At 35.5% G+C, this 25,853-nt stretch overlaps 1 protein-coding gene across 2 annotated transcripts in view; it reads left to right on the top strand.

The window, feature by feature from the left end:
* The window catches only part of SESTD1 (SEC14 and spectrin domain containing 1), a 136,674-nt gene that overhangs the window by 89,668 nt on the left and 21,153 nt on the right, over nt 1-25,853 (top strand). For both annotated transcript variants that reach the window (XM_041721963.1, XM_041721964.1), the window contains exons 9-13: nt 1,929-2,140; nt 12,400-12,522; nt 20,672-20,866; nt 21,386-21,500; nt 22,931-23,090. In XM_041721963.1, the coding sequence (XP_041577897.1) occupies nt 1,929-2,140; nt 12,400-12,522; nt 20,672-20,866; nt 21,386-21,500; nt 22,931-23,090 (805 nt within the window). The remainder of the gene's footprint in view (nt 1-1,928; nt 2,141-12,399; nt 12,523-20,671; nt 20,867-21,385; nt 21,501-22,930; nt 23,091-25,853) is intronic.

The raw sequence follows: 25,853 nt of genomic DNA, 5'->3' as shown, positions 1-25,853 counted from the left end.
CTTGGTATTTCCTTACCTGAAATCGAGATAAGTTTTTATTTCATTGGATTGCTGCAGGATTATTGAATATTCCTTAGGTTCTAAGATTATATTTTCATATTCCATTCTCCTTAATGACCTCCTGAATAATTAGTATACTTTTTCTATTTTGTACCCAAGGAAGCCAAGGCTTAGAGATATGAAAAAACTTGCTCATTACGGAGTAACTATTAAACTCAGTCACCGTACCACTAAAAACAGGTTACTGTTATCATCCTAATTTAATTTAATTTAATTAATTAATTTATTTTTTTCACCCTAATTTTAAGATGGGAAAACCGAGGCAAAAAAAGCTAGGTAACTTATGCAAGTTGCACAGCTAGTAATTAATGCTAGAGTTGGAACTTGAAGCAAGATAGTTTGGTTTCAAAGTATGATCTTGGAAATCATAATGTGGTGCTGCTTCTAATGGAAATGTTTCCAATGGAAAACATTAAGGGTAATAATAATTACAAAGCAGAAAAAATAAATGACTTCTGATCTTAGTGTGTGTGTGTGGGTATAAATGTATGTGAATATCTAGTGGTTTCTTAAAAGTCTTTAAAACAGTTCTCCTAACTATAACATGTAATGAAGAGTAGAGAAAGAAATTCTGAATATCACCATTGTAGAGTCAGTTGTGCCCAGTGTTTTCAGTATGATACAGATCTTCCTTAGAGAATAAAGAAATATTATAATCTGTGAATTCCTACATGTTGGGCAGGTACAGTAGACTGTCAGTAAAAATATGGCTTGCTCTAGCTTTAAAATTTAATTGCATGTTTATATTTAACATTTTAAAAGCTACTGAAGCCCTTGAATTAAGAGGCTTTTTAAATTTTTATTTTGAAATTAACTTTATATGCCACTAAGTTCTTTTTTTAGGTATATTGACTCTTAGAGTTGGGATAAAATGAGAGTGTAAAAATGGATAGGTTTAGAATGATTTTGGACATTTTTTAGAAATTGGAAGTATCTTCAAATTGTGATAAAAATTCCGTTTCTAAATATTGAAAGTCATTTACATTTGGGACAATTTCCTGAATAAAGATGAAGAGAATTTAAGTATCTGCATATATTTTTGATCCTTAAGTAATAATTGAAATAGTATTATCCTGGGAAAACAGTTTGCAATTTATTCATTTTTAAGATTGTTAATCTACTTCCAGTTTTAGATGTTGCACATTCTGCAATTTTAATTCCTCATGCATAAATGGATCTATATGAGTTTGCAATAATTGCATAACACTGAATGAAGTTCTTCAACTAGTGTGGTCCCTATGATTCACAGTTAAAATGTTGTAGAGATTCCTTAAATAGAGACTATTTAAATTTTATTTTGTACCAGTAATAAAGCTTTCTCCCTTTAATCATACATTTGTTACACTGTTTACTTTTGTTTTAGGTGCTAAGATTTAGGGTATAGATTAATACTGAAATCCTACAGCATATTGCTTTGTACTGATAAGTAACATCAAGTAGAACATACTAGTTAGTACCATATTGAACAGAATCCCAGAGTGTAATTGTGCTCTACAGGGGAAGAGGATTGGTTGGCACAGTTTCCTGAATAATGAATCCACCCATAACAAGAAGGTGATGAGAGATAGATATAGGAAAAATATATAAGCCATGTATTTACTAAAGAGTGTAGCATATATAGTATATTTTCATCATACGTATGGTGTATAGCATATAAGTATATTGGGCAATTATATACTGTAAATATACTATTTCCTATTTATTTCTATATAAATTTAAAAATTGCATTTCAGTAATTATGACCTGGTAGACAGGCAGACATATAGGCAGATAAGTTCTAAAGATAAAGGAATAGAATTGAGGGGACTGAGAAGTAAGAATTGTATTTCTTTATGGGTATTAATTATAATTATCTTTCATTCATAAAGGGCATGAATTGTTGTCCGAATTACAGCAGCGTCGATTTAATGGCTCAGATGGAGGGGTCTCATGGTCTCCTATGGATGATGAACTGCTGGCCCAGCCCCAGGTTATGAAATTATTAGATTCACTGAGAGAACAGTATACTCGCTACCAGGAAGTTTGTAGGCAACGTAGCAAGCGTACACAGTTAGAGGAGATTCAGCAGAAGGTGATGCAGGTAGGTGTCTGATTTGAATACATGTAACTTTTAAAAATTCTACATGTTAGTGTTTTTAAAAAAAAATTTCTACTGTGTGACTTATTTTATAATAAGCCTTATTTATACTGTATAGAGAACTTGAGTCCTATGAAAACAGACTAAAACCATCTTATATACATTTTTACAAATAGTATTTGCATTAAAACTATATTATTTCTACAGTGATGACATTTAGTATTCATCTCTTTCATTATGAACTTTAGTTGGAAAAATCTCATCTGTAGCCTCTGTATTGTAATAAATAACATTATTGATAATTGATTTATTCTTAATTTCTAATAACTTGTTAGGTTTTCTTTGTTAATTTAGGCATTATGAAGAGTTTTTGTTTCCTTGCAAAATGATGACATATAATATAAGGAATTTTAATATTAAATTTCATTATTTTTTAATGCTGATAGAAACTTCTAATGTATTTAATACTTAGGAATATTTAGTTTCTTTTAAAATTAATTTTTATAAAAACAGGCTTAAAAAACAGGCTAAAAGTACTAAAACTCAATACTAAGGCATTTCTGTTACTTTAGAACACATTCTGTTTTTTCATCTGTTAAATTATTAAGAAATAAATATTAAATACTTAAAAAATCCAGCATTGAAATATCCCAGCATTTTTATCCAGGTTCATCTATTCATTATTAGATAATTATTAATTGTTTATTATGTAGAAGACAGTGTGTGAGGTTTTCTATAGAATATAAGGGTAAATTAAGATTTTGCTGTCAGTAAGCTAAGAGGATAAAGTCTTAAGTGTTAAAGAAGATGACTGAAATGTTGTGGGCATTTATACGACGGATTACTCTACTCCTGACTACTGGTAATCTAGGAAGATTCAGCAGAGGAGGTAAAACCTGAGCTTTTTCTCCAAGACTGTGTAAAGATTTCACCAGGCACCTCCTTTAGATTTTAAAGAATTGGCATTTTATGCAGGAGAAAGAACAAGGTGAATAAACAATAGCAGCATGAAATCCCAAGCTCTGTTGAGGAAAAAGGAAGCAGTAAGCCACCATGGAAAGTTTCTGGCCTTTGAATCATAAAAAGCATGGTCAGCAAGTATGTTGTAAATCCCAGTTCCTCTACTTACTGTGATCATGGTCACATTCCTTTTTTTTTTTTAAAAACATCTCTCTCTTTCTTTCCCCTTCCTTCCTTCTTTCATTAACTGAAACAAGGGTAATAAGACCTCTTTTGAGAGGTTTGTTGAAAGAACCCAGTACTTGATTAATGATTTCTGTTATATTCATTTCCATTGTACTAGGCTCTTGTCTGTATGTCTGGTCCCGTTGTTGGCAAACTTTTCCTATAAAAGGCCAAATAGTAAATGTTTAGGCTTTGTGGACTGTATAGTTCTTGCAGTTATGGCAGTTAAACTCTGCTGTTGTAGTGTGTAGACATCATGTAAACAAATGTGTGTGACTGTGCCAAAATAAAATTTTGTTTGCAAAAATAGTAGGTAGTCAGAATTGGCCTGTAGGCAGTAGTTTGATGGCCTCTGACCAGAATATCAGGGTGTTAGAGTGAAAGGGCTTGAAAGGAAAGAAGGAGTTGGATCATGGAAGATCTTGAATTCCAAGCAAAAGATTTAATCTTTTTCATGATAGCCACATATAAAATGAAGATTTCCAAGCATATGCTAATTATAGATAACTTTCTCTCTGTGATATATTTGTAAGTTATAGATAGTATTAAAACCCAGGTAAGCTTCAGCCAAGTAGCTTGAGAGTATCTTTGAAAATCGTAAATATAGAATATAGCATAGTGGTATATAAGCCATTTCATGTTCTAATACTTTCAAGTTGTTAACTCTTGGGAAGGAAGTGTAACTTCTCAGTGCCCTTGCTTCCTCCTTAGTAAACTGAGGATAACAAGAAAAATAATAATACCCGCTTAAGAGGGCTGCTACAAAGATTAAAGAAGATGATGTTTATAAAATATTTAGTGCTTAGCATATAATGAATTTTCTATAAATAGTATCTATTATTTGCTCACTCATTCAAAAAAATGTCTACAATAGTGTGACTTTGTGCTAGGTAGAATATAATGGTAAGTAAAAGTAGTTAAAATAGCATTCCCCCTTTTATGGTTCATAATTGCATACTTACACAAATAGTTGTAAAATTGCAATTGTGCCAAGTCCTAAGATGGAAAGTGGTGAGAATAAGGGTAAGAAGAAGATGTCAGAGATGAATCATTTTTCCAACTTGCAAGGCTTGGGGGGTCGTCTTACGGTCTTATAGTTAAGGGAACACTGGACAGGATTTGGGTTTAGGTGTGGGCGGAAAAGGGTATGGAAAATCATGAGTTTGGTTTTAGACATGTTGAATTTTTTTAAATCTTAATTTTAGGTAGTTAATATACAGAATATACAGTGCAGTATTGGTTTCTGGAGTAGAATTCAGTGATTCATCACTTATATACAACATCCAGTGCTCATCACAAGTGTCCTCTTTAAAACCCATCACTCATTGAGCCCATCCTCTACCCACCTCCTTCCATCAACCCTCAGTTTGTTGTTTATCATTAAGAGGCTCTTATGGCTTGTTTCCCTCTCACCCTCTTTTTCACTTCCCCCTTCCCATATGTTTATCTGTTTTGTTTCTTAAATTCCACCTATGAGTGAGATCATATGATATTTGTCTTTCTCCACTGACTTCCTTCACTTAGTGTGATACACTCTGGCTCTATCCATGCTATTGCAAATGGCACACTTTCATTCTTTTTGATGGTTGAGTAATATTCCTGAGTAATATTTGATGGCTGATATATATATCACTTTTTTTTTTTTAAAGATTTTACTTACTTAGCACGAGTCGGGGGGAGGAGCAGAGGAAGAGAAAGAAGCAGGCTCCCCACAGAGCAAGGAGCCCTACATGAGGCTCTGTCCCAGGGCCCTGGGATCATGACCTGAACCAGAGGCAGATGTTTAACCAACTGAGCCACTCAGGATGCCCCTGTACCACATCTTCTTTATCCATTCATCTGTCAGTGGATATTTGGGTTCTCTTCATAGTTTGATGATATAGCTGCTGTAAACATTGGGGTGCCTATAACCCTTCAGATTACTATGTTGGTATTCTTTGGGTAAATACCTAGTAGGGCAATTGCTGGATCATAGGGTAGTTCTATTTTTAATATTCTGAAGAACCTCCATACTGTTCTCCAGAGTGGCTACACCAGTTTGCATTCCCAGCAATAGTGCAAGAGGGTTCTCCCTTTGTCTGCATCCTCACCAACACCTGTTGTTTCTTGTGCTGTTAATTTTAGCCATCCTGACAGGTGTGAGATGGTATCTCATTGTGGTGTTGATTTGTATTTCCCTGATGATGAGAGATGTTGAGCATTGTTTCCTATGTCTGTTAGCTATCTGGATGTCTTTTTTTTTTTTTTGAAAAGTGTCTATGTCTTTTGCCCACTTTTTAACTGGGTTATTTGTTTTTTGGTTGTTTAGTGTGATAAGTTTTTTGTAGATTGTGGCTATTAATCCTTTATCAGATATGTCATTTCCAAATATCTTCTCCCATTCTGTAGGTTGCCTTTTAGTTTTGTTGATTGTTTCCTTTGTTGTGTAGAAGTTTTTTATATTGATAAGGTCCCAATAGTTGATTTTCGCTTGTTTCTCTTGCCTGTGGTGATGTGTCTAGTAAGAAGTTTCTACCTACCTCCAAGGTCAAAGAGGTTTCTGGCCTGTGTTATCCTCTAGGATTTTGATGGTTTCCTGTATTACATTAAGGTTTTGCATCCATTTTGAATTTCTTTTTGTGTATTGGGTAAGAAAGTAGTCCAGTTTCATTCTTCTGCGTATTCATGCTTAGCCATGTTGAATTTGAGGTGACTTTGAAACACTAAGAGAAGATGTGGAAGGGTAGTCCCAGATAGGTCCAGAAATCACCGAAGTCTAGGTTGGTGACATAGTTGTTTGTCATCATGTATGAATGGCAGTTGAAAGTATTGATGTGTGTGAGAATTGACCAAGGGAAGTCCTGAGAATAGGTGAAAAGAGGGCTTTTTTAACAGAGCATTGAGAAAATGGCAAGATAGAGGAACATACTTACTCCTAAAAAGACGGTAGTGAAGGATTGGCCAGAAATGGAGGAGAAAAGTATGAAGGGTTCTGTTCATAGAAGCCAGGGGAAGAAAGCATTTCAGGACGGAGTTTGGTAGAATGCTGTCGAAAGGTCAAATAAGAGGACAATGTTACATGTCCGTTAGAATGTACAAGATTGAGGTTTTGGTGATCCTTGAGCAGGGAGTTGCAGGGCTGTAAGCACATTGGAGTGAGTTTGGAATGACAGTGAATTGTGGTGAAGGAGGCACTGAGTGTAAGACTTGTAGAGACTGTATCTGAAGGAAAGATGAGAAATAATGGTGCCGAGAAGTACAGGAAAGGGTCATATTAGTTTGCCAAGGCTGCTATAATGAAGTACTGCAGCCTGGGTGGCTTCAACAATAGAAACTGATTTTTCTGTGGTTCTAAAGGCTAAAAGTCTAAGATCAAGGTATTAGCAGGCTTGATTCCTTCTGAAGGCAGTGACGGAAGAATCTGGAACAGATTCTTGGCTTACTGATACCCCTATCTTCTTTTCTGTATCTTTACATTATTTTCCTTTGTACCTGTCTGTGTCCAAATTTCCTCTCCTTTTCAGGACACCAGGCAGATTAGGGCCTACGCCAACAATCTCATTTATTTTTAAAATTTTCAACCTCAGTTTAATTGCCTCTTTAAAGACTATCTTCAGGTAAATAGGACTACATTCTGAAGTACTGAGGGTTAGCACTTCAACATATGGATTTGGGTGGGGGGAAACAACTCAGCCGGCAACCGGGGTCAGGTATAATTTTTTGTTTGTTTTTCTTTTTAAAGTAACAGGGAAAACTGTAAGAGGTTTAAAGCCCAGTTGGAAGTATCTATTTGGAAGGAGGGATTGAATATACAGGAGAGGATGGATAGTTAATACTGTCAAGTTCCTGACAATGTAGAAGTAAATGGATTCCAGAGGGTATTGTTGATTAACGTGAGATGAGAATGGAATAGAGAGAACTCTGTAATAGGAATAGTGGGTAGGATGTATCCAAAGGTGCTTCCGTTTGTAAGTCAGACATGAAGAGGAAGGGGTTCCTGTGTGAAACATTTTTTTCTGTAAAGTAAGAGAAAAGGTCATCTGCTTAGTGGTCCAGGTTTGAAGATGGGGTGAGTGGTAGTGATTGAAGAGGATGAAGTTAAAATGAAAGTAGAGAGGATTCAGTTTTCTTGGTGGGGATTGAAAACATAGCTGTATTTTTTGGTAATGTTGATCTTGGATTTATGCGGGAGACTTTCTGGCTTGTGTGACTTTATCAGTTCATGGCTGGATGTTTGAGGTGCGGGTACAAAGAATGTGGGTGATGGGATTCATCCAGCATTTATGCCTTGCTACATGGGATCAGTGAGTATGATAAAAAGAAAAAAAGAGTGGCAAAGGAGTTAATGTATTGGCAAATGCATTTTTTAAATGATGGACCAGTTTACTTGAATAAAGAAACTAGAGAAGGAAAAAAAAAAAAAAAAAGAAACTAGAGAAGGGAGATGATAATGATGGTATTTATGATAGTGATGATAGGTAATTAGATTATTGTTAAAAACAAATAGCCTGGGGACGCTTGGGTGACTCAGTAGGTTAAGTGTCTTCCTTCAGCTCAGGTCATGATCTTGGAGTCCTGGGGCTCTCTGCTCAGTGGGGAATCTGCTTCTCCATGTCTCTTTGCCCCTCCCGCTGCTCATGCTCACTCTTGTTCTCCCTCATGCATGCTTTCTTTCAAATAAATAAAATCTTTAGAAAAAAATTTAATAAAAAGAACAGGTGATCCTTATTATAATTCATTGTCTTTGAGTGTTAGAACATTAATCATCCTGTAATGGTTCTTGCTCTCTCTTTTCCACAGGTCTCATTTTAGGCATAGATCTATTTCCCTTACTAGAATGATTACTTAAATTTAGCTATTTAGTAATGTGTATTGATCATGTTAGCATCCACAGAGCATAAACCGCACTGTCTTCAGTCTTGCAAATTTGGGGCAAATGAAAAAAATTTTTGTTTATGTAAAGATAATCATAAAGTTGATTATCGTGGCTTATATAGTAAATTAGTAAAAACTGAATTTTTCCAGGTTTCTTTTTTACTGTCTTATCACTGAAACCATAATAAAAGAGAAATCAGGGGTACCTGGGTAACTCAGTTCATTGAGCATCTGACTCTTGATTTTGGCTCAGATTATGATCTTAGTGCTCAGCAAGGATTCTGCTTGAAGATTCTCCCTTTTCCTCTCCCCCTGCTGGCATTTTTCTCTTTTCCTCAAACAAATCTTAAAAAAAAAAAAAAAAAAAAAAAAAAAATCAATAGCTCTAATAGATAAACTATATGATAAGTAATAACCATTAAAATTATAATTTATTCCCCACAGTTTTAAATCAATGGCGATAGAGTTCATGTGGTATGTAGAGGTTCTCTATGCTGCTGTTGCTGCTGCTGCTGCATTTAAAAATTAGATTTTCATGTGCTTCTAGGTAGGAGAGGATGCCACTTGACTGAAAAATCGTGTTGTTATTATTTACTCTGGCAGTAATTACGACCAGCATTGCAAATGTTATTTCTAGAATCATCCATGTGCTTTTCTTTGTAGAAAGGAATCATATAGATGCAAAACAGGATACACTCTGAGTTGCATAAGTATACAGCTCAAGGCTATGCTCCTTGCTTCCCCAATTCTTTCTTCAGGTCAAGTGCTTGACATTTGCTTAGCATGTTCTTCTGCCTGGTTTGACCCCACATTCTTCCAGATATACTTTCATAAGTCTTTAGAAATTAGCCTGGCTAATTTCTAATACAAAGAATGTTGTATAGTTACATCATGCATTTTTGGCCTCTGCAAATATTTTCATGGTAGATTTTAAGAGCGCATCTCCAAGGTTATACTTTGCATATAAATGTAACCTTTGAGCGGGTCACATTGGTATGGATTGGGCATGAAACTGCTTTTGCAGTAAGTTAACATTCAGATTGAGCAAGATGTCCTGATTAAAATGAAGTTTTATAGCCTAGTTTGGCAAACTACCATCATTAATGCATTTAAATAGACTTGCTTACTGGGGCATCAACCTCAGTTTGCATCATTTTTATTAGAAATAGTCATACATTTACTGTGTCTACATTACTGATATTGCACATTTAAGGAAACTTACTTTCAGCATGCATTAACTATATGTGTACTTGACTATGAAACTGATTTTTTTTCACCAAGAGTATGTCTTCACTTTATTGAAAATTTACTTTTAAATTTATGACTCTTTGAAAGTTCAATGCTAATGAGTTGTTTTTCCCCAGGTATCATGATTTACATTAACCTGCTTATTTTGTTTGTAGAATATTCTAAAATCAAAGCTTAAATGTTTAAATAATATTTTAGGTTTTAAAAAGTAACATATAACACATGATTAATTACTTAAACACTTTTGAGGTGCTTTCATTCCACTGTTAGTTTTAGAATTAGGTATTTCTAGTGAAGTAATTATCTTGTTTAAAATACTTAAAAGCTAGGATGCCTGGTTGGCACAGTTGGTTAAGTATCCTGGAGTCCCGGGATCGAGCCCCACATCAGGCTCCCTGCATGGAGCCTGCTTCTCCCTCTACCTGTGTCTCTGCCTCTTTCTCTCTCTCTGTCTATAATGAATAAATAAAATCTTAAAAAAAAAACAAAAAAGAAATGGAAAATGGTTTCAAATGTTTACATAAGCTTCTTTAAAATTTACAGTTTTATTTCCATTTTTTTCATTTTTTTCAAAGATTTTATTAGAGCGCGCGTGAGCACGAGTAGGGGGAGGGGCACAGGGAGAGGGAGAAGTAGGCTCCCTACTGAGCAGGGATTCCCAACATGGGGCTTGCTCCCAGGACCCTGAGATCACAACCTGAGACCAAGCCAGACACTTAACCTACTGAACCACCCAGGAGCCCCATTTTTATTTCCATTTGAAAAAATGTTGAATAAAACAGTAAGGGACTTCCTTAAGAAACTCAGGGATCTTGCTGTAAAAATGCAGATGTGAGACAAACTATAAAGAGTGGACACATCAATAAGAGAAAGGATAAAAACTATATGATCATTTCAGTAGATACAGAGAAAGCATTTGACAAAGTACAACACCAAAACTATGTTGGCTAAAACTACCAGTACTATGTTGAATAAAAGTATTCAGAGTCACATCCTTGTCTGGTTCCTGACCTTAAGGGAAAATCTCTCAGTTTTTCCACTGAGTATAATGTTGGTTGTAGGTTTTTTTATATGTGGCCTTTCTCATTACTTCGTTGAGGATTTTTATCATAAATGAATGTTGTACTTTGTCAGGAAAAAGAAATGAAAGGCATCCGAGTTAAGGAAGAAGTAAAATTCTCAGTATTTGCAGATAACATGATACTCTATCTGTAGAAAACCCTAAGGATTCCCCTGAAAAACTACTAGAACTGTTAAATGAATTCAGTAAAGTTGCAGGATACAAAATCAGCCTACAGAAATCTGTCGTATTCCTATACACAATAATGACGAAGCATAAAGTGAAATTAAGACTACAATTCCATTTACAGTTGCACCAGAAACAAAATACCTAGGAATAAACTTAACCAAAGAGGTAAAAGACCTATACTCTGAAAACTGTAAAACATTGATGAATGCAGTATATCTGTAATACTTTGTTATAAAGTTCTAAGATAAGCCTGTCTATCCCCTGGGTCTGTAATATTATGCTATGGAGACACCCTCATTCACTTCTTAGGAACTATCCTAAGTTTACATTTAGGGCATAACCGTGCATCTGCTATTGAATTTCTTATTTTAATTTAGTAACAGGTAAAACTTGATAGTATTTTTTCTGTTAAAATTACTTCACTGTGGGGCAGCCTGGGTGGCTCGGCAGTTTAGTGCCACCTTCGGCCCGGGATGTGATTCTGGAGACTCGGGATCGAGTCTCACGTCGGGCTCCCTGCATGGAGCCTGCTTCTCCCTCTGCCTGTGTCTCTGCCTCTCTCTCTCTCTGTCTCTCTGACTCTCTCTCTCTGTGTCTCTCATGAATAAATAAATAAAATCTTAAAAAAAAAAATTACTTCACTGTGTCCATGTAGTAAGAGCGTGTGTGTGTGCGTGTACGTGTGTATGTGTATGTTTATGGGTAAAGAGTTTAACAGAACTCTTCCTGCATGAGACTTTGATCTTTGCGTAACTGTCTAGTTCTGTAACCTCTAAAACTTGGAATGTTAACTATTGCTTTTATAGTAAAAATTACTCTGGATCAAGAGTGGGAGAACTATTAATATTTGATGGAAGGCACAACTTTGAGCATCCTTGAATTGAGAACTTTTATAGTGTGCACGAGCAGTGTGGGCTGTGGGGTTTTGATGCCAGAGTGTCCCTCAAATCTGTCCCATATAGATTCATTGCCACACCTGAGCTGTTAGACTGCTTTAGGGACTTAGCAGAAGAAAAATGCCTGATGCTGCTCTGGCAAACTGTAGTTCCTTACTTTATATCCTACTGAGTGGTGCCAGTGGGACTTCAGATGGTCTGTGGGTCTGCATGTTTAGTTCATCCTAAGACCCATAGAAGGGTAATGCAGTAGTATAATTCTGCAGTTTGTCATTTTCAGAGTGACAAAAAATAACATTTTAACTTCGTATTATTAATTTACTTAATTCATTCAGTTTTATCAGTACTTTGAGAAGAACATTTGGCTATGAGTCTGGATACATGGCTTTTAGTTCTGGGTTTTTAATAATGGATTATATTACCTTGGGCAAGTCAGTTAATCTCTGAAATTCAATTTCCTTAAGTGTTAGATAAGAAATTTGACCAATGTCATTTCTAATGTCCATTCCGACTCAAAATCCTATAGTTCTCTTATTTTCTTATCATCATAAGTTAATTTTTAATCCTCTTTTATGGGAACATTCCATATTTCTTTTAGCCTGGCAGATGATCAGAGAGTTGAAAGCCTAAGGTGCTACAGTGTACCTTCTTTCAAATTTTGGTTTCACAAAAGTCAGATTATAGCCACATAGTTCTAAAAGAATCATTTACTGCCTTTACAATGGAATTTAAAGAATTTAAAAATAGCTGAAGAGCTTTGGGAGGAAAAAAATGGAATGTTTGAAAAGCTTTTGATTATTTTAAGATATTGTCTCAACTTTGATTTATAGGTTGTGAACTGGCTTGAGGGGCCTGGATCAGAACAACTTCGAGCCCAGTGGGGGATTGGAGATTCCATCCGGGCCTCCCAGGCCCTACAGCAGAAACACGAAGAAATTGAGAGCCAGCACAGTGTGAGTGCTTTTCCTCTGCAAGTTTCAGTGCTGTTACTACTGTGCATACTGTGCATACTACTGTGCTGTTACTACACGCTACTTCTTAGTAGCGTGTGTGGTACTAAGGGTCCAGTTGCTATAAACTTTTTTATAGAGATACAAAGATAGTACATTTAATATTTAGAGGCCATAAAGTATATTTGACCACTTAGTTTGTATGTTTTGTTTTGCTTTTGGTTCCAATACAGTTTAATTATATATTTTTATAGAAAAAAAATTCATGTGAAATTTTACAAATTACAATGACAGAATAAAGAGTGATAGTACAAAAACAGAACCATTGTCTGTTGTTCTGAGACAGAAATTATGATCCTTAAATCCTCAGAGGAAGACCTCGGACGTCCCTGCTTTATTAGGGAATGTATGGTACAATTTATGCCTGAGAGTAAGTAATTCCACATTTGTTGCATTAATCACAACTGGTGGAGTGTGAGTGCAGAGGGTGCAGGAAAACTTTCCATCCTTTGTGCATTTAAGGGCTTCTGTTTGTAACTGAAGGGGATGTTAAATCACAGTTCTAAAATTAGAATAGAATTAGTATAGGCAGATAATAGATAATTGTTCAAGAGAGTTTAACTTGTGTATAGAGAGAATTGATATATGTTAAGCTCTTCATTATTTAGAAAGTGATCATCCACTTTGTGGATCAATTAGTTTACCCCTTTTCTCCCCCAAGTCATATAATTTCTTGTAGTAATTTAAATAAGTTGACTAGAAAAGTGGAAAAATAAACTTGAAATTCATTAATTTCTACCTCTTAAAATTATGTCTTAAAAAATTGATGAGTTTACATGCATACACACAGCATTTAACCTTGCATATAATATGAAGAATAGAATACCTTTCCTTTAAATAAGTAATAAAAGAAGCCAGTCTTCCCCTCCAAGAAAACCAAATCCAAGTGATCAGAAGACACTGATTGGATTAATGTGTTAATTGGGAAAAAAAGATCATGTATTCAGGGATGACTATAACATGCATCCTGATCACTAGGATCTAAATGCACAATAATAGAGAACTTAAAAAAAAATTGATTAATTGTAACTTTAAACTCTGCCCAGATGAGATTAATGGATTATCTGAACATCTAATTTTTTTCTTTCCTTTTCAACTTCCCTAGTTGAAGTGGTAATTAAAAGTTGGATAGTATTAACAAATGTATATTTTAACTAAATGACATTAAAAATAAATGTTGAATATACTTTTCTCAGGAATAAATTTGAATTGTTGACCAAGTATCATTTGTTTTTTTACTAAAGATATATTTAACAATATCTAACATTACTATTTTCCTATTTAATATTTATCATTCTGTTTAGTTCCTTATATTGTTTTCTTTATAATATTTCCAAATTAGCTTTAGTAATCTGCAATATTGGCAGATAAAAATATGCACTGTAATCTAGCTGATATAATATAGAAGAGGTATCACAAGATTTGGAATTGGAATTATATAAGATAGTGTATATATTGTCTTGTCTGATTAGTACTTGTAAGAAATTGATTGATTGCTGGGGAGGGAGAGGGAAGGAGGAAGGTAGAGGGAGAAAGAATCTTAAGCAGGCTCCATGCCTAGCATGGGGCTGCAAGCAGGGCTCCATCTTGCCACCCTGAGATTGTGACCTGAGCTGAAATCAAGAGTCAAAGCTTGGCTGAGCCACCCAGGCACCCCTCTTGGTACTTCTTAAATAACTTAATTCTATTGATATTTTTTATATTGACTTTGGCTTATTTAAATCCTGTGGATTATTCTGGAGCATGTCACTATAGTATAACTATATCCTATAATTTGTCCCCCTTTTTGGTTCTTAAAAACAGTATTTGCTGTGGAACATTCTAGACTTCATCTAGAGGAATTAGTTATGAAAGTACCCTCCGAAGTCCGTTCGGTAAAGGTATATGACACATGAGGGTCCCAAAGGTGGGGTTTATTTATATTTTGTTATTTTTAAAGATGTCAAAAGGAATAATTATACTTAGAAGTTGGATTGTATACCTGTTGTAAAGAAGTTCATAAAAGAAATCGAAAAGCACATTTTATATTGGATATAGTATGGAAGAAGTTACAAATGGTATATATAGAGATTATGTTTAGGTTTTTGTTTTGTATTTTTATTTATAAAGTTTGAAAATCAGTTTAAAGAAACAACTAGCTTATGGATAGCTCCGCGTGTTTAAATTTACTTCTATTGTGAAATCAATTTAAAATGTCAGAACTTTTTGAATTGGAAAGGATCTTCTAGATTTCTTCTAAAGCCATCATCTTATTTTTATACATGAACAAACTGGGGAGTACACTTTTCGATCAATGGGTAGTTGGGCTAGGTTGAAACATCTATCTCTTTATAGTCATGAAATTCTTTTTCCTCTCTATTTCTCTTTCTCTCCCCCTTTCTGTGTCTCTCTCTGTGTCTTACTTGCTTTACTAGCTCACTCTCAGAGAAAGCTACTAAATTTTCATGGATATGCTTAAGATAGTTCCATTTTTTTTCATTCCTGTACTCTTAATACTTAAGGACACACGCACATATATTGATGTTTACGTTCAAAGAATGGTGCTCAAAGAAAAGAAACATTGATGACTTACTATGAGTCTCATTTCTCTAATGATGTATGATATTCAGTGTCAATATTGGGAGGTGGCACAAATTGGGTGAGAGTATAGAAGAAACAGGATTGGCCACGAGTTGATAGTTACTGAAGATGGATGGCACATGGAGTTCATTATACTGTTCTTTCCACTTTTGAATAGTTTGAAATTTTTCGTTCTAGGTTTACAAATGAGAATTGCATTGTTTTAACCAATAGGTGGCACTACGCTGTCACCTTGAGAATAGGTGGTTTGATGCAGGATAAGTATATTAGCTTATAATGTTCTAATATTTTATTAAAAGCTTTCTTCTTCTCTTTGTAAATAAGAGCCAACACTTTAAAGCATATATTGGAATTCTTCAGGTCTTAATGTATTAGGACAAATTTCTAGCATATTGATTGCTTAATAAGGGTAGAAATTAACATACCATTTTTATTAAATCACTGTCAAATATTGCATTTTAGATTCTTCATAAAAGCATAATTTATAAAGCTAAAATAAATCTAAATTTATTAGAATTTATTTAGTATTAATATACAGAAAATGAAAATCATACTAATATGTAGTTCTTTTTCAAGAAATGTCAATAGGAAGTTTATTTTTTTAATATGAGGTTAAGCACAACAAAAAATATTAAGGTATAAGAAAATGATTATCGTAATTTAAAATACATTTTAAATTGTTTTCGTTTGATAATCATATTTTATCTTTTTGTTTGAGGTAGGTGGTTGTTAGGAAAAGCACCTCATAGGAATGTGCAGAAGTATAAATTTCTGAAGCTGTGGCATTCTGTTTGTATCTCCCATCTCACAACACTGACTTTTGGTCTTCAAAGAGAACACTGTTGTGTCGTGCCTAATAGTAAGCAGCAAAACAGATACACATCAAGAGCAAACACTCATCTCTCCCGAACATATTAGTCTTAAGTGAGCTGGCAGTGTTTCTTTCCTCCTAGACTGGGATTCCTATTTCTTGGTGTAAACATAAATAGCCATTATTTCACCAGCTGTGCATTACCACCAACTCCCCCATGATTCCAGTGTCAATCCTGATGACTACCTCTGTCCTAATATATGAGCATTCAAGCTCATTTCTTACCAACCATCTAAATCTAAATTACATATCTTGGAATTGATTTTTTTTTTCCTGTGCAGTTAAATGTCCACAAAAGGTAGGCCAGAGGATGCCCAAACTGAACTGAATGCAGCCTGTCCACCTAAGGTTCTATATTTTATATTCTCCTATTTCCTGGGAAGAAACATGTGATTAACTTGAAAAGAGAGAGAGGGGGAGAGAGAGGAAAAAGAGTCTGTGCACACCAGATTTTTTTTCCCTTACATCCCAGTGAAACTGATTATTTCTTTAGGATGACGTCAGTTCCTAATGTGAGCTTCTTTAATTTCAGGTGCTAATTTCAAGAAAGATATTAGTTCTTAAATTGTTTGCATCCTTGTTCTGGTTACATTGGCCTTTATTTTACAAGTTCAGACTAGGAAAAAAATCAACTCCAGTATGATTGTCCTTAAACCTTAGTGGTCCTAAGGAGGTGTCACCTGAAGTGATTGTTAAACTGACTGTTGGCAGAGCCATATGCCCACAGACTGATTTAATAGGTCAGGGGTGAAGCTTATGTATTTTTAGTAAGCACCCTTGGTAATATGACATAGATAGTTCTCACTCTTAAGACATACTAACCCAGGATCCCAGGATGTTAATCTTTAGTTTACTCTTTTTTTCTGAATCATTACTGTTACTTCTTCAAAGAATTGGATCTGTTTAGAGCATTAGCTAAATTTACAAGTACTATAGAGAAGACTGGGGGGATCCCTTTCTATTTTATTTATTTTTTATCTTTAAAGATTTTATTTATTAGAGCAAAAGGTGGGGGGGGGTGGGTGGCAGGGAGAGGGAAAAGCAAGGCTTCCTGCTGAGCAAGGAGCCCCATGCAAATGATCTGAGCTGAAGGCAGATGCTTAATCAACTGAGCCACCCAAGTGCCCGGATGCCTTTATGTTTTAGAACACCACTATGATATTTTTCTCAAGTAGTATTTTCTGCTTTAAATCCACCTCCATTAATTTTTATGATCACTATGTGGTTTCAAAAGTATTTTACACACAGTATTATGTGATTAAATTTATATAATAACCGATAAGATAGGTAAGACAGATAATATTATCACTGTTGTATAGAACAGGGTTTTCAACCTTGGTTCTGTTGACACTTTGGGCCAGGTAGATCTTTGTTGTAGGGGCTGTCCTTTGCATTATAGGATAATTTAGCTGCATCACTGGCCTCTCCCCACTAAATGCATTAGCATTGCACCCTCTCAGTTGTGACAGCCAAAAATGTCTTTGGATATTGCAAAATGTTCTCTATGAAGCAAAATAACCCCCAGTTGAAAAATCTTTGCTATAAAGAAAGAAACTGGTTCTGAGAGATAAGTGACTTAATGAAGATCATACCCTTTGTAAGGAGCAAAGACCGACCTTGAGTCCATCTTTCAAACCCATTATTCTTTTTGCTACATCTGACTTCATTATCTATATAATAATATTCAAAGATTTCATAGTAGTTCAAGCAATAAAACAGTATGACAAATTAGAGAAACCCAAGTTTTAGGTACAGGGCACAAAAGTAGACCACCTTTAGAGCAGTACCTGTTACCTGCTTAATTTAATGTCAGCTAATCTACAGTGTCTAATATACAGTGTTTTATATGTTCATTCAGTGCATATTAATTGAGCACATTCTAAATTCACGTGATGTTCTAGACTCTTGGGTATGTAGCACTAGCTTATAAAATGGAACTTCATATTGGGAAAAAGGGAATGGGGAGCAGGTGAGGCAAGGCTTTTAGGAAAGGCATCTCTGAGGAGATCACATCAGTCAGAAACCTTGAAATGATAGGAAGGAGGAATTCAAGCAAAAGGCAGTTCAGATTGAGGACACAGAAGTAAAACCGCTGTAGGCAGAAACTTAGTCGCCATGGTAAAGGACTAGCAGGTATGTTGCCTGTGTTGTAGTGCAGTGAGCAAGGCAAGGAGTCACACAAAACTGTGTTTCTGAGGGAGTCAGGCCAAAATGTCTGTTAAGCCCACAACAGGGAACTTGACATTTATTTAAATGTTATGTGAAATCATTGGAGGGGTTTTTGGGCAGAGAACTGATTTATGTTTTTAAAAGATCACTGGCTACCATATGGAGAATAAGGAGTAGGGCCAAACAACGAAATAGGAAGACAGGAGACTAATAGAATGGAGGCAGCAGTTGTAATGAGAAGTTGTCAGGATCCTGAGGTTGAGCCAGCAAGACTTGCTCTTGGAGGAATCAGGTGTTTGGCCTTAGCTATTCTTACAATTGGGAAGACTGGGAGAGAAGCAGGTTGGGAGGCTACAGAATTAGTAGCTCTGGAGGGCAGGTTAAATTTTAGATGTCTAATATCCAAATGCAGGTTGGGTATCACTGTCGGGTTCAGGAGAGGGGACAAGGTGAGGATATTAATGTGGGAATTATCAGCATATAAGTGTTATGTAAAGGTATGGGACTAGATGAACTCACCCAAACCCAAAGAATATTGATTTAGAAGAAAAGAACTTTTGGAAAACTGAACCCCAGGTCATCTCTAAATTTAGAGGGCAAGAAGCAGAAGGGCTAGCTGAGGAGCTGTTGTGTCTGAGAAAAGAAGAGAAAAAGGGATTCTTAAGAGAAAGTGGTCACCTTTGTGAAACTCAGCTGAGAGCCCCAAGTAAGATAAAAAATGAGAATTTGGTAAGAGCAGGAAGGACAAAAATCCTGATTAGAATGGATTTAAGAGGGGTTGGGAAATGAGAAGATAGAGCGAGTATTAGATGGTCTTGGTCTTGAGTTTCTTTTTTTAATTGAAGTTTAATTTATATACAGCAACATATATATATGTATGTATGTATATATATGAAGTACACATCTTAAGTGTATTCTTGTTTTTTAATGTAAGATACTGCAACTTATTTGTATATTGGTAGAAATAATCCAGTTGAAAAGAATGAATTGATGGGAGAGAGAAGATAAGTGCAAGAGCAAAGCCTCATGTAGGAACAGAGGACAGAGAGAGTGAAGTGAAGTGACCGCCTTAGAAGCAGGGACAGTTCATCCACTATTTTATTTTATTTTTATTTTTTATTTTTTTTATTTTTTATTTTATTTTTATTTATTTATGATAGTCACAGAGAGAGAGGCAGAGACACAGGCGGAGGGAGAAGCAGGCTCCATGCACCGGGAGCCCGACGTGGGATTCGATCCCGGGTCTCCAGGATCGCGCTCTGGGCCAAAGGCAGGCGCCAAACCGCTGCGCCACCCAGGGATCCCTCATCCACTATTTTAATAGGGAGAGCAAAGCACAGGGCTGCAGAAAAGAGGGATGGTCATAGATGTGTCGGTGAGAAGATGAGAGAGTTCTCTTCTGTTTGCTTCCTAGTGAATTAAGAAGTTAGATTTTTGGCTGAGAATGAAGAGAGAGAGAGAAAGAAAGTTGGAGATTTAAGGAGTGAAGAAACCTAATAATCAAGAGAATGGGAAAATAAACCCACTAGAGAAATGTAGGCTTGCTAAAGGCCTATTTGAGGTTACTTATATATACTTTATATATTTTTGTATAGATATATAGAGTATATATATTTATATATACTATAACTTTAAAAAGATAGCTATTTGCATAGTTGCTATTATCTAGCCATGTTGCTACCCTGGTGTAGGTATACAGTAGGTAGAGAAACCAGGTCTGAGGTCTTGACAGGTGGATTGGATGGAAAGAAGAGAGCGGGGCATGAGCATGGATTATCCTCTGGGAAGTGGTTATAGCTTGACCAAGGCAGAAGTGAGGACATGGGAGTCTTTAGTGCTGGACCTTAAAACAAGCAGGTCACTGGATCGGGCAGTCTCATGGGTTGTAGGATTGAGTGTCCTAAATGGTATGAATGGGAGAGTCAGTAGCTGGTGGTTAGAGAATGACATTCTGAAGTTAAGATTGGGGAACTGTATAGTAGTATATGATTATGACAAGAATGTGTATCTGTTGGAATAGATAGTTGAGGTGGTGTGGGGGCAGGATGGTTGGAAGTAAGGAGGGAATAGGGACAGAGTTAAGAGTGCCGGGTGGATGCGTTACGGTGGGAGTCTGTGGGAAGGCTGGCCCAGAGAGGGGGACCATGACCTTTGCCAAACTCTCTGGATGTGGGTGTGTAATGGGAAAGGTTGGAAGGATGTTGTCTGACAGCATACACTCTAAGGGTGGAAAGGTTTCAGGTAGAGTGAAAAAGGAAAGGAAATGTTTAGATGACTGGAATGAGGATATAGGATAGATAATGACCTTGACAGGAGTGAGTTCCGGGGGTTGGGACTTCTTATCCTCACTTTAATAATTTTGCCTAAGAAGATTATCATATATGTTACTGAGTCTATCTGGAGAAATGATAAAATATAATGTAGTTCTTCGGGAGCTGATTTGATCCTTAATTTACAACATGTCTGTTACAGGAATGGTTTGCAGTATATGTGGAACTTAATCAGCAAATTGCAGCACTCCTAAATGCTGGGGATGAGGAAGACCTTGTGGAACTGAAGTCATTGCAGCAACAACTTAGTGATGTTTGCTATCGACAGGCCAGTCAGCTGGAATTTAGACAAAATCTCTTGCAAGCTGCTCTTGAATTTCACGGTGTTGCCCAAGATGTAAGTGTCTACTCTCATTGCTTTTCTGTTCTTCAAATGATCTAAACACTTATCTGCACATGATTTTTGCAGGTTTGCATGTCTCCTAATTATTTTTCTGGAATAAAATAATTTTCTCGTGGGGAGATGATAAAAGTCTTTGATTTTTAAAAAAATTTTCATTTTTAAGTCATTTTGCATGCTAAGCCTTTTTTGTCAAAATAGTCTTCCAACCTAGTAGATATATTTCATCTGGACTGTTTCTCTGTTTATGCTTTATAACGTAGATTGAAATGGTAGTTTCAGTACTTTTTTACATTCTGCTGACCTGGATATAAATCTTTGTCTTCCTGGTGCATGCATCTGTTTTCTGTCTTTTCAGATAACATGTATTCTAATTATTCGTCCTTGTCTTTTAACAGCATAGTCTTTTTTCAAGTGTAATTGTGATAACCTCATTAGATATAAACCTCATTAATCATTAAACACTTTAGATGCTGATTACATCAGGGTTATCTCTTTGGTGTCCCTCTGCTTTAGTTGTCTCAGCAGTTGGATGGCTTATTAGGGATGTTGTGCGTAGATGTAGCACCAGCTGATGGAGCATCGATTCAGCAGACTTTAAAACTGCTTGAAGAGAAGCTGAAAAGTGTTGGTAAGCAGATTTTAAAAATGCTGAAACATAAGGGTTCTTTTTTTAGAAATATCATTACTGTGGTTAGACAAGTCAACTTATACTGAACTAATTATAATTATTTATAGGAAACACAGAAAAAATTAGTGTAAAATAGGTTTTATTCCCTTGAAGGGTGTAGTACATGCTAAAATTTTTATTTTTCATTGATGGTCAGTCACCCTTCCTTCATTGGGCTTTTAGCCTTCCTTTTTACCCAGCTATATCTACAGGTGCTATGTCTTGCATATAGTATGAACAGTTATTTGTAGTGCATGCATAAGCTGTAATTAGCTGTGGAGTGTTCTGTGGTAAACCCTGTATGCCCCAAACTGTGTTTTATGCAATGATTTTTGTTGTTGCTATATCCTAACCTTGTGAATAAATAGTCGGTTTGGTTCTGTGCATTTGTTTCTCCAAACTGGGAATATTGCCAAGGTTACCTACTCTCCCAAGGAGAGGATGATTCCATTTTACTTGACACCAAGGCCTTTTACATTTTATTACAGTAGGAAGGAAATACAGTGAATTTCCCTAGGTCATGACTGGAGAGGAGATAGTGGATGTACAAATGGGAAGTGAGGGTTGTTCTGGGTGGGATAAAAGGGCAGAAGGGAATGGAGGTGATGAAGCAAAAACCTAAGACAGATTCAGTAGAAAATGGTGACACATGATCGAAGCCAATTAGTTAGTTATTGAAAAGGATTTGAGAGGATGGGTTTGAAAAATCATGTTTATATGGGCATTTTACTTTGCAGCTTTGTTATTTCAACACATGATAGGAATAGTACATATTTTGTATTTAATTTGCCAGATGCAATTTATTTCATAGTGTCAGAAGTTTTCTGGAGCCATACTTGTTTAAAAAAGAAAAAAAAAATTCCTGTTTGCTTGTCTGGTTTGGAGTATTGTAAATCTATCCTAAATATTACTTCTCATTAGGTGTAAGCTGGAAGATGCCTGACCTCAAAATACTCAGCATCCTTTTTCACAGTGATAATAAATTGGTCGAATACTTTGAAGTCTTGTAACTCATACATTATTTTGAACAAAATGTTTGCCATGTTTTCCTAAAAATTGGACTACATAAAAGCACAGACGAAACAAGTTGAAAAATCTTATAATCAATTAGAAATTCCCATACTTTCTTCTTTTTTCAGTTTTCAAAAATAATTGTCATCAGTAGAAATTCTCTTTAGGCTGAATTTGGCATGAGAGGAAGCTCCAATTTGAACTACATTTATAAAGATGTTTATTGCTTAAAGTGTTCAGAGAACCCCATCCCAAGGTAGTTTAAGGTACAAAGCTGTCATTCTTGGAAGACAAGTACAATATCTGCTGAGAGGATTTACTTGAGGGTGGGGAAGCACCTTCTTTGTTTAAGAGATTAAATCTAGGAACTTTTGTTTTAGATGTAGGATTACAAGGTTTACGTGAAAAAGGTCAAGGACTTCTGGATCAGATCTCCAATCAGGCATCCTGGGCCTACGGAAAGGATGTAACCATTGAAAATAAAGAAAATGTGGACCACATACAAGGAGTGATGGAAGATATGCAGCTTAGGAAACAAAGGCAAAGTTTGACTGTTAATGTTGATTTTTGTTAAAATAACATAATATTAAAATAGGAAGTGATAGATGTTTTCTATACAAAATACAAGTTCTAATCTGTTATATAGTAGGTATGTAGTAGGTTTTAGTGGATGTAATTATTATTGTATGTAATTGTACTAACAAATAATGATAATTTGTCCAATTAATGGAACTTTTACCATTTTTATTCCGTGGTAAAATTTCAGTTTACTCCCTAAGTACTTCACATTCCATCTCTCCAGTATAGCATATGACTCTTTCATCTTTTAAAAAAACACTTTTTGGGAGAATTTTGCTCTTCCATTTTCATTTGGTTTAGAGTTGCTATTAAATGTGCTATCTGCATTGATCAGTTTCTTCATCTAAACTTCCAACTCACAGATTGTCACATTCCCATTGTACTCCTATTTGCTTGAAAGGATTAGACAACAGACTCTGGGTAAGAGGCTATTTAGTTTTATTTCATGGAGAGCTGGGAATTTAAAGGATTCTTTGAAAATTCAATTTGAAATAGCAACTGGAAAGCATTACAAAGTAAAGGATTAAATTAATATATGAAAGTAAAACAGTGTAGCATGGTTGTAGGAAATTTTTGCACACTTAGAAATTTTAGGGTCATCAGCAAAACCTCATAGAAACAATCTCTGCATCACAGAGAAGATACTCATTAGGCAGAAATTCCTTCTAGGCTCACATGCAAACTCACCCATTTTGTTATTTTATTCTAATCACAAAGGATGCTAGACCCCTGTTCTTAATAAGCCACACATGCTTATGTCTTCCCTGTGTTCCCTTCATTCTCTACTCTGATTTCTGCTTCTCATTTAAATGCTTAAATTTCTCTTATTAAAAAAACAAAACACACATGCATATACTTTCTTTGTCAACCCTTTCTTTACCTTCTAGCCATAGAATCTCCTCTCTAACAGCCAAGTCATTTGAAGGTCATATGAAGGTACAGTTGTACTATTATTTCTCACTGCCTCCCACTTACTTTTCAGCCGTCCGCAGTCTGACTTCTGCCCTCACCATTTCACTGAACTTGCTCTTACTGATGTCACCAGTGACTTTAATTACTATGGAATAATGCTTGATCTTGTTCAAAATCCAGGTAGTATTTTTGGTCTTCACATTGCTTGATTACGCTAAATAGCATTGGACATAGCTTCTTGAAACTCTTGAGACTTTCTGATGACCTTGTCTTTTGGAAACACCCTCATGATCCTGGCAATCTCTTTCTTCTCAGTTTTCTTCACTGGTTTCTTGTCTTCTAGCTAATTGCATTGCTTTCAGGGTTGGTTTTGAGGCCAGATCCTCTTACTCTGTGTATTCTCCCTGCACAGTCTCACTACTTGAATGACTTTCTTTTATTTGATTGTGATTAAGTATATATGGTTCTGACCCAGACCCCTGTCCTGTGCTTTGGACCCATAATTATACTTGGCCTACTTAGTATCTCTAGGTGGATGTTCCACACATTCCTCAAACCTGATATGTCCAGATACTTGCTCTCTTAATTTTCTGTCTAGGTTGAAGTTACCATCAGCTACCAAATTTGGGATTTATCCTAAAATCTGTACTCTTCCTAATCTTGTATAGCCTGATCAAATGTCTAAGTTCTGCTGTCTCTGAATTCTGAACATTTTCTATTTAAAATCTCTTTTATTTACCTCTGGCCTTGATCCTCTCTAGTCTGTTGTACATAAGAATAATTTTTGTAAAGTACTTATCTAATAAAAAAAATTACACTCGGTGATTTCCTGTTTTCTCAGATGAAGTTCAGTCTCCTTGAAATAATGTAGGAGACCCTTCATAATTCAACCCTACATAATCTTATATCCTGCAACTTTCCCATGCAGAAACGGTTTTTTTACTTTCTTGAATGCATCGTGCTGTTTCATGAATCTGTGACTTAGAATACTTCTTTCTTCATTTTCTACCTGATGGATTACTGCTTATTCTTCAAGACTCAGGGATATTTACTGTTAGAAGGCTTTTTAGATTTTTAAGGCATGTTAGTCAACTTGTTCCTTCCTGCTTCTAGAACTCTTTACATTCATCCATGGTAACACTCACCACATAGTTTGTTTAGAAGTCTACTGCCCAAAATGAGACCAACTTAATAGTTGAGACCATGTCTTATATTTCTCAAACACATTATCCAACACTTGCATTAATATCTATGATATCATCATCATCATTTAAGTGTCTTAGATTATTGTTTAGCTTCAGATTTAAAAAATTCTTATCCTCACTTCTGTTTAGCTTTGTAGAATTACTTTACCCAAGTTCATTTTAGTAGTATGTTATGGGCTTTTTATGAAGGGCATTCTTATAAAAAATAACCTTGTGACAATGGTTTCTGTACAGCTTCTTTAAGAACACTGACTGTAGTGGAGCTTAGTGCCTCCTGGGTAACTGGTCATTGATGTTTGGGATTGTAGTGAGTTCCCCCTTCCATGAATAGCATGGGAACAAAGAGAATGGATCAGAGCTAAGTTAGTTCAAGTCACCTTAAAAGTTCAATATTATACATGGCCGACCACAGTAAAATTTTAAATTACTCTGAATTGTGTTTTTCTTCACCTAGAGATCGATAAGTTTTTTTCTTCTTTGGAACAAATACGGAGTAGTTTTTTTAAAATTCAAAATTAGATATTACTTTGGGTAATGTAATATAATGAAAAGTGTTAACTTTTTATTTGTGAACTTTATTTAAAATCCCCTTATAAAGAAAAAACTG

This window comes from Vulpes lagopus, chromosome 11 (assembly GCF_018345385.1).
Source record: "Vulpes lagopus strain Blue_001 chromosome 11, ASM1834538v1, whole genome shotgun sequence".
NCBI lineage: Eukaryota > Metazoa > Chordata > Mammalia > Carnivora > Canidae > Vulpes > Vulpes lagopus.
The sequence above is the reverse complement of the archived record's forward strand: the minus strand, read 5'-3'. Positions and strand labels throughout refer to the sequence as shown.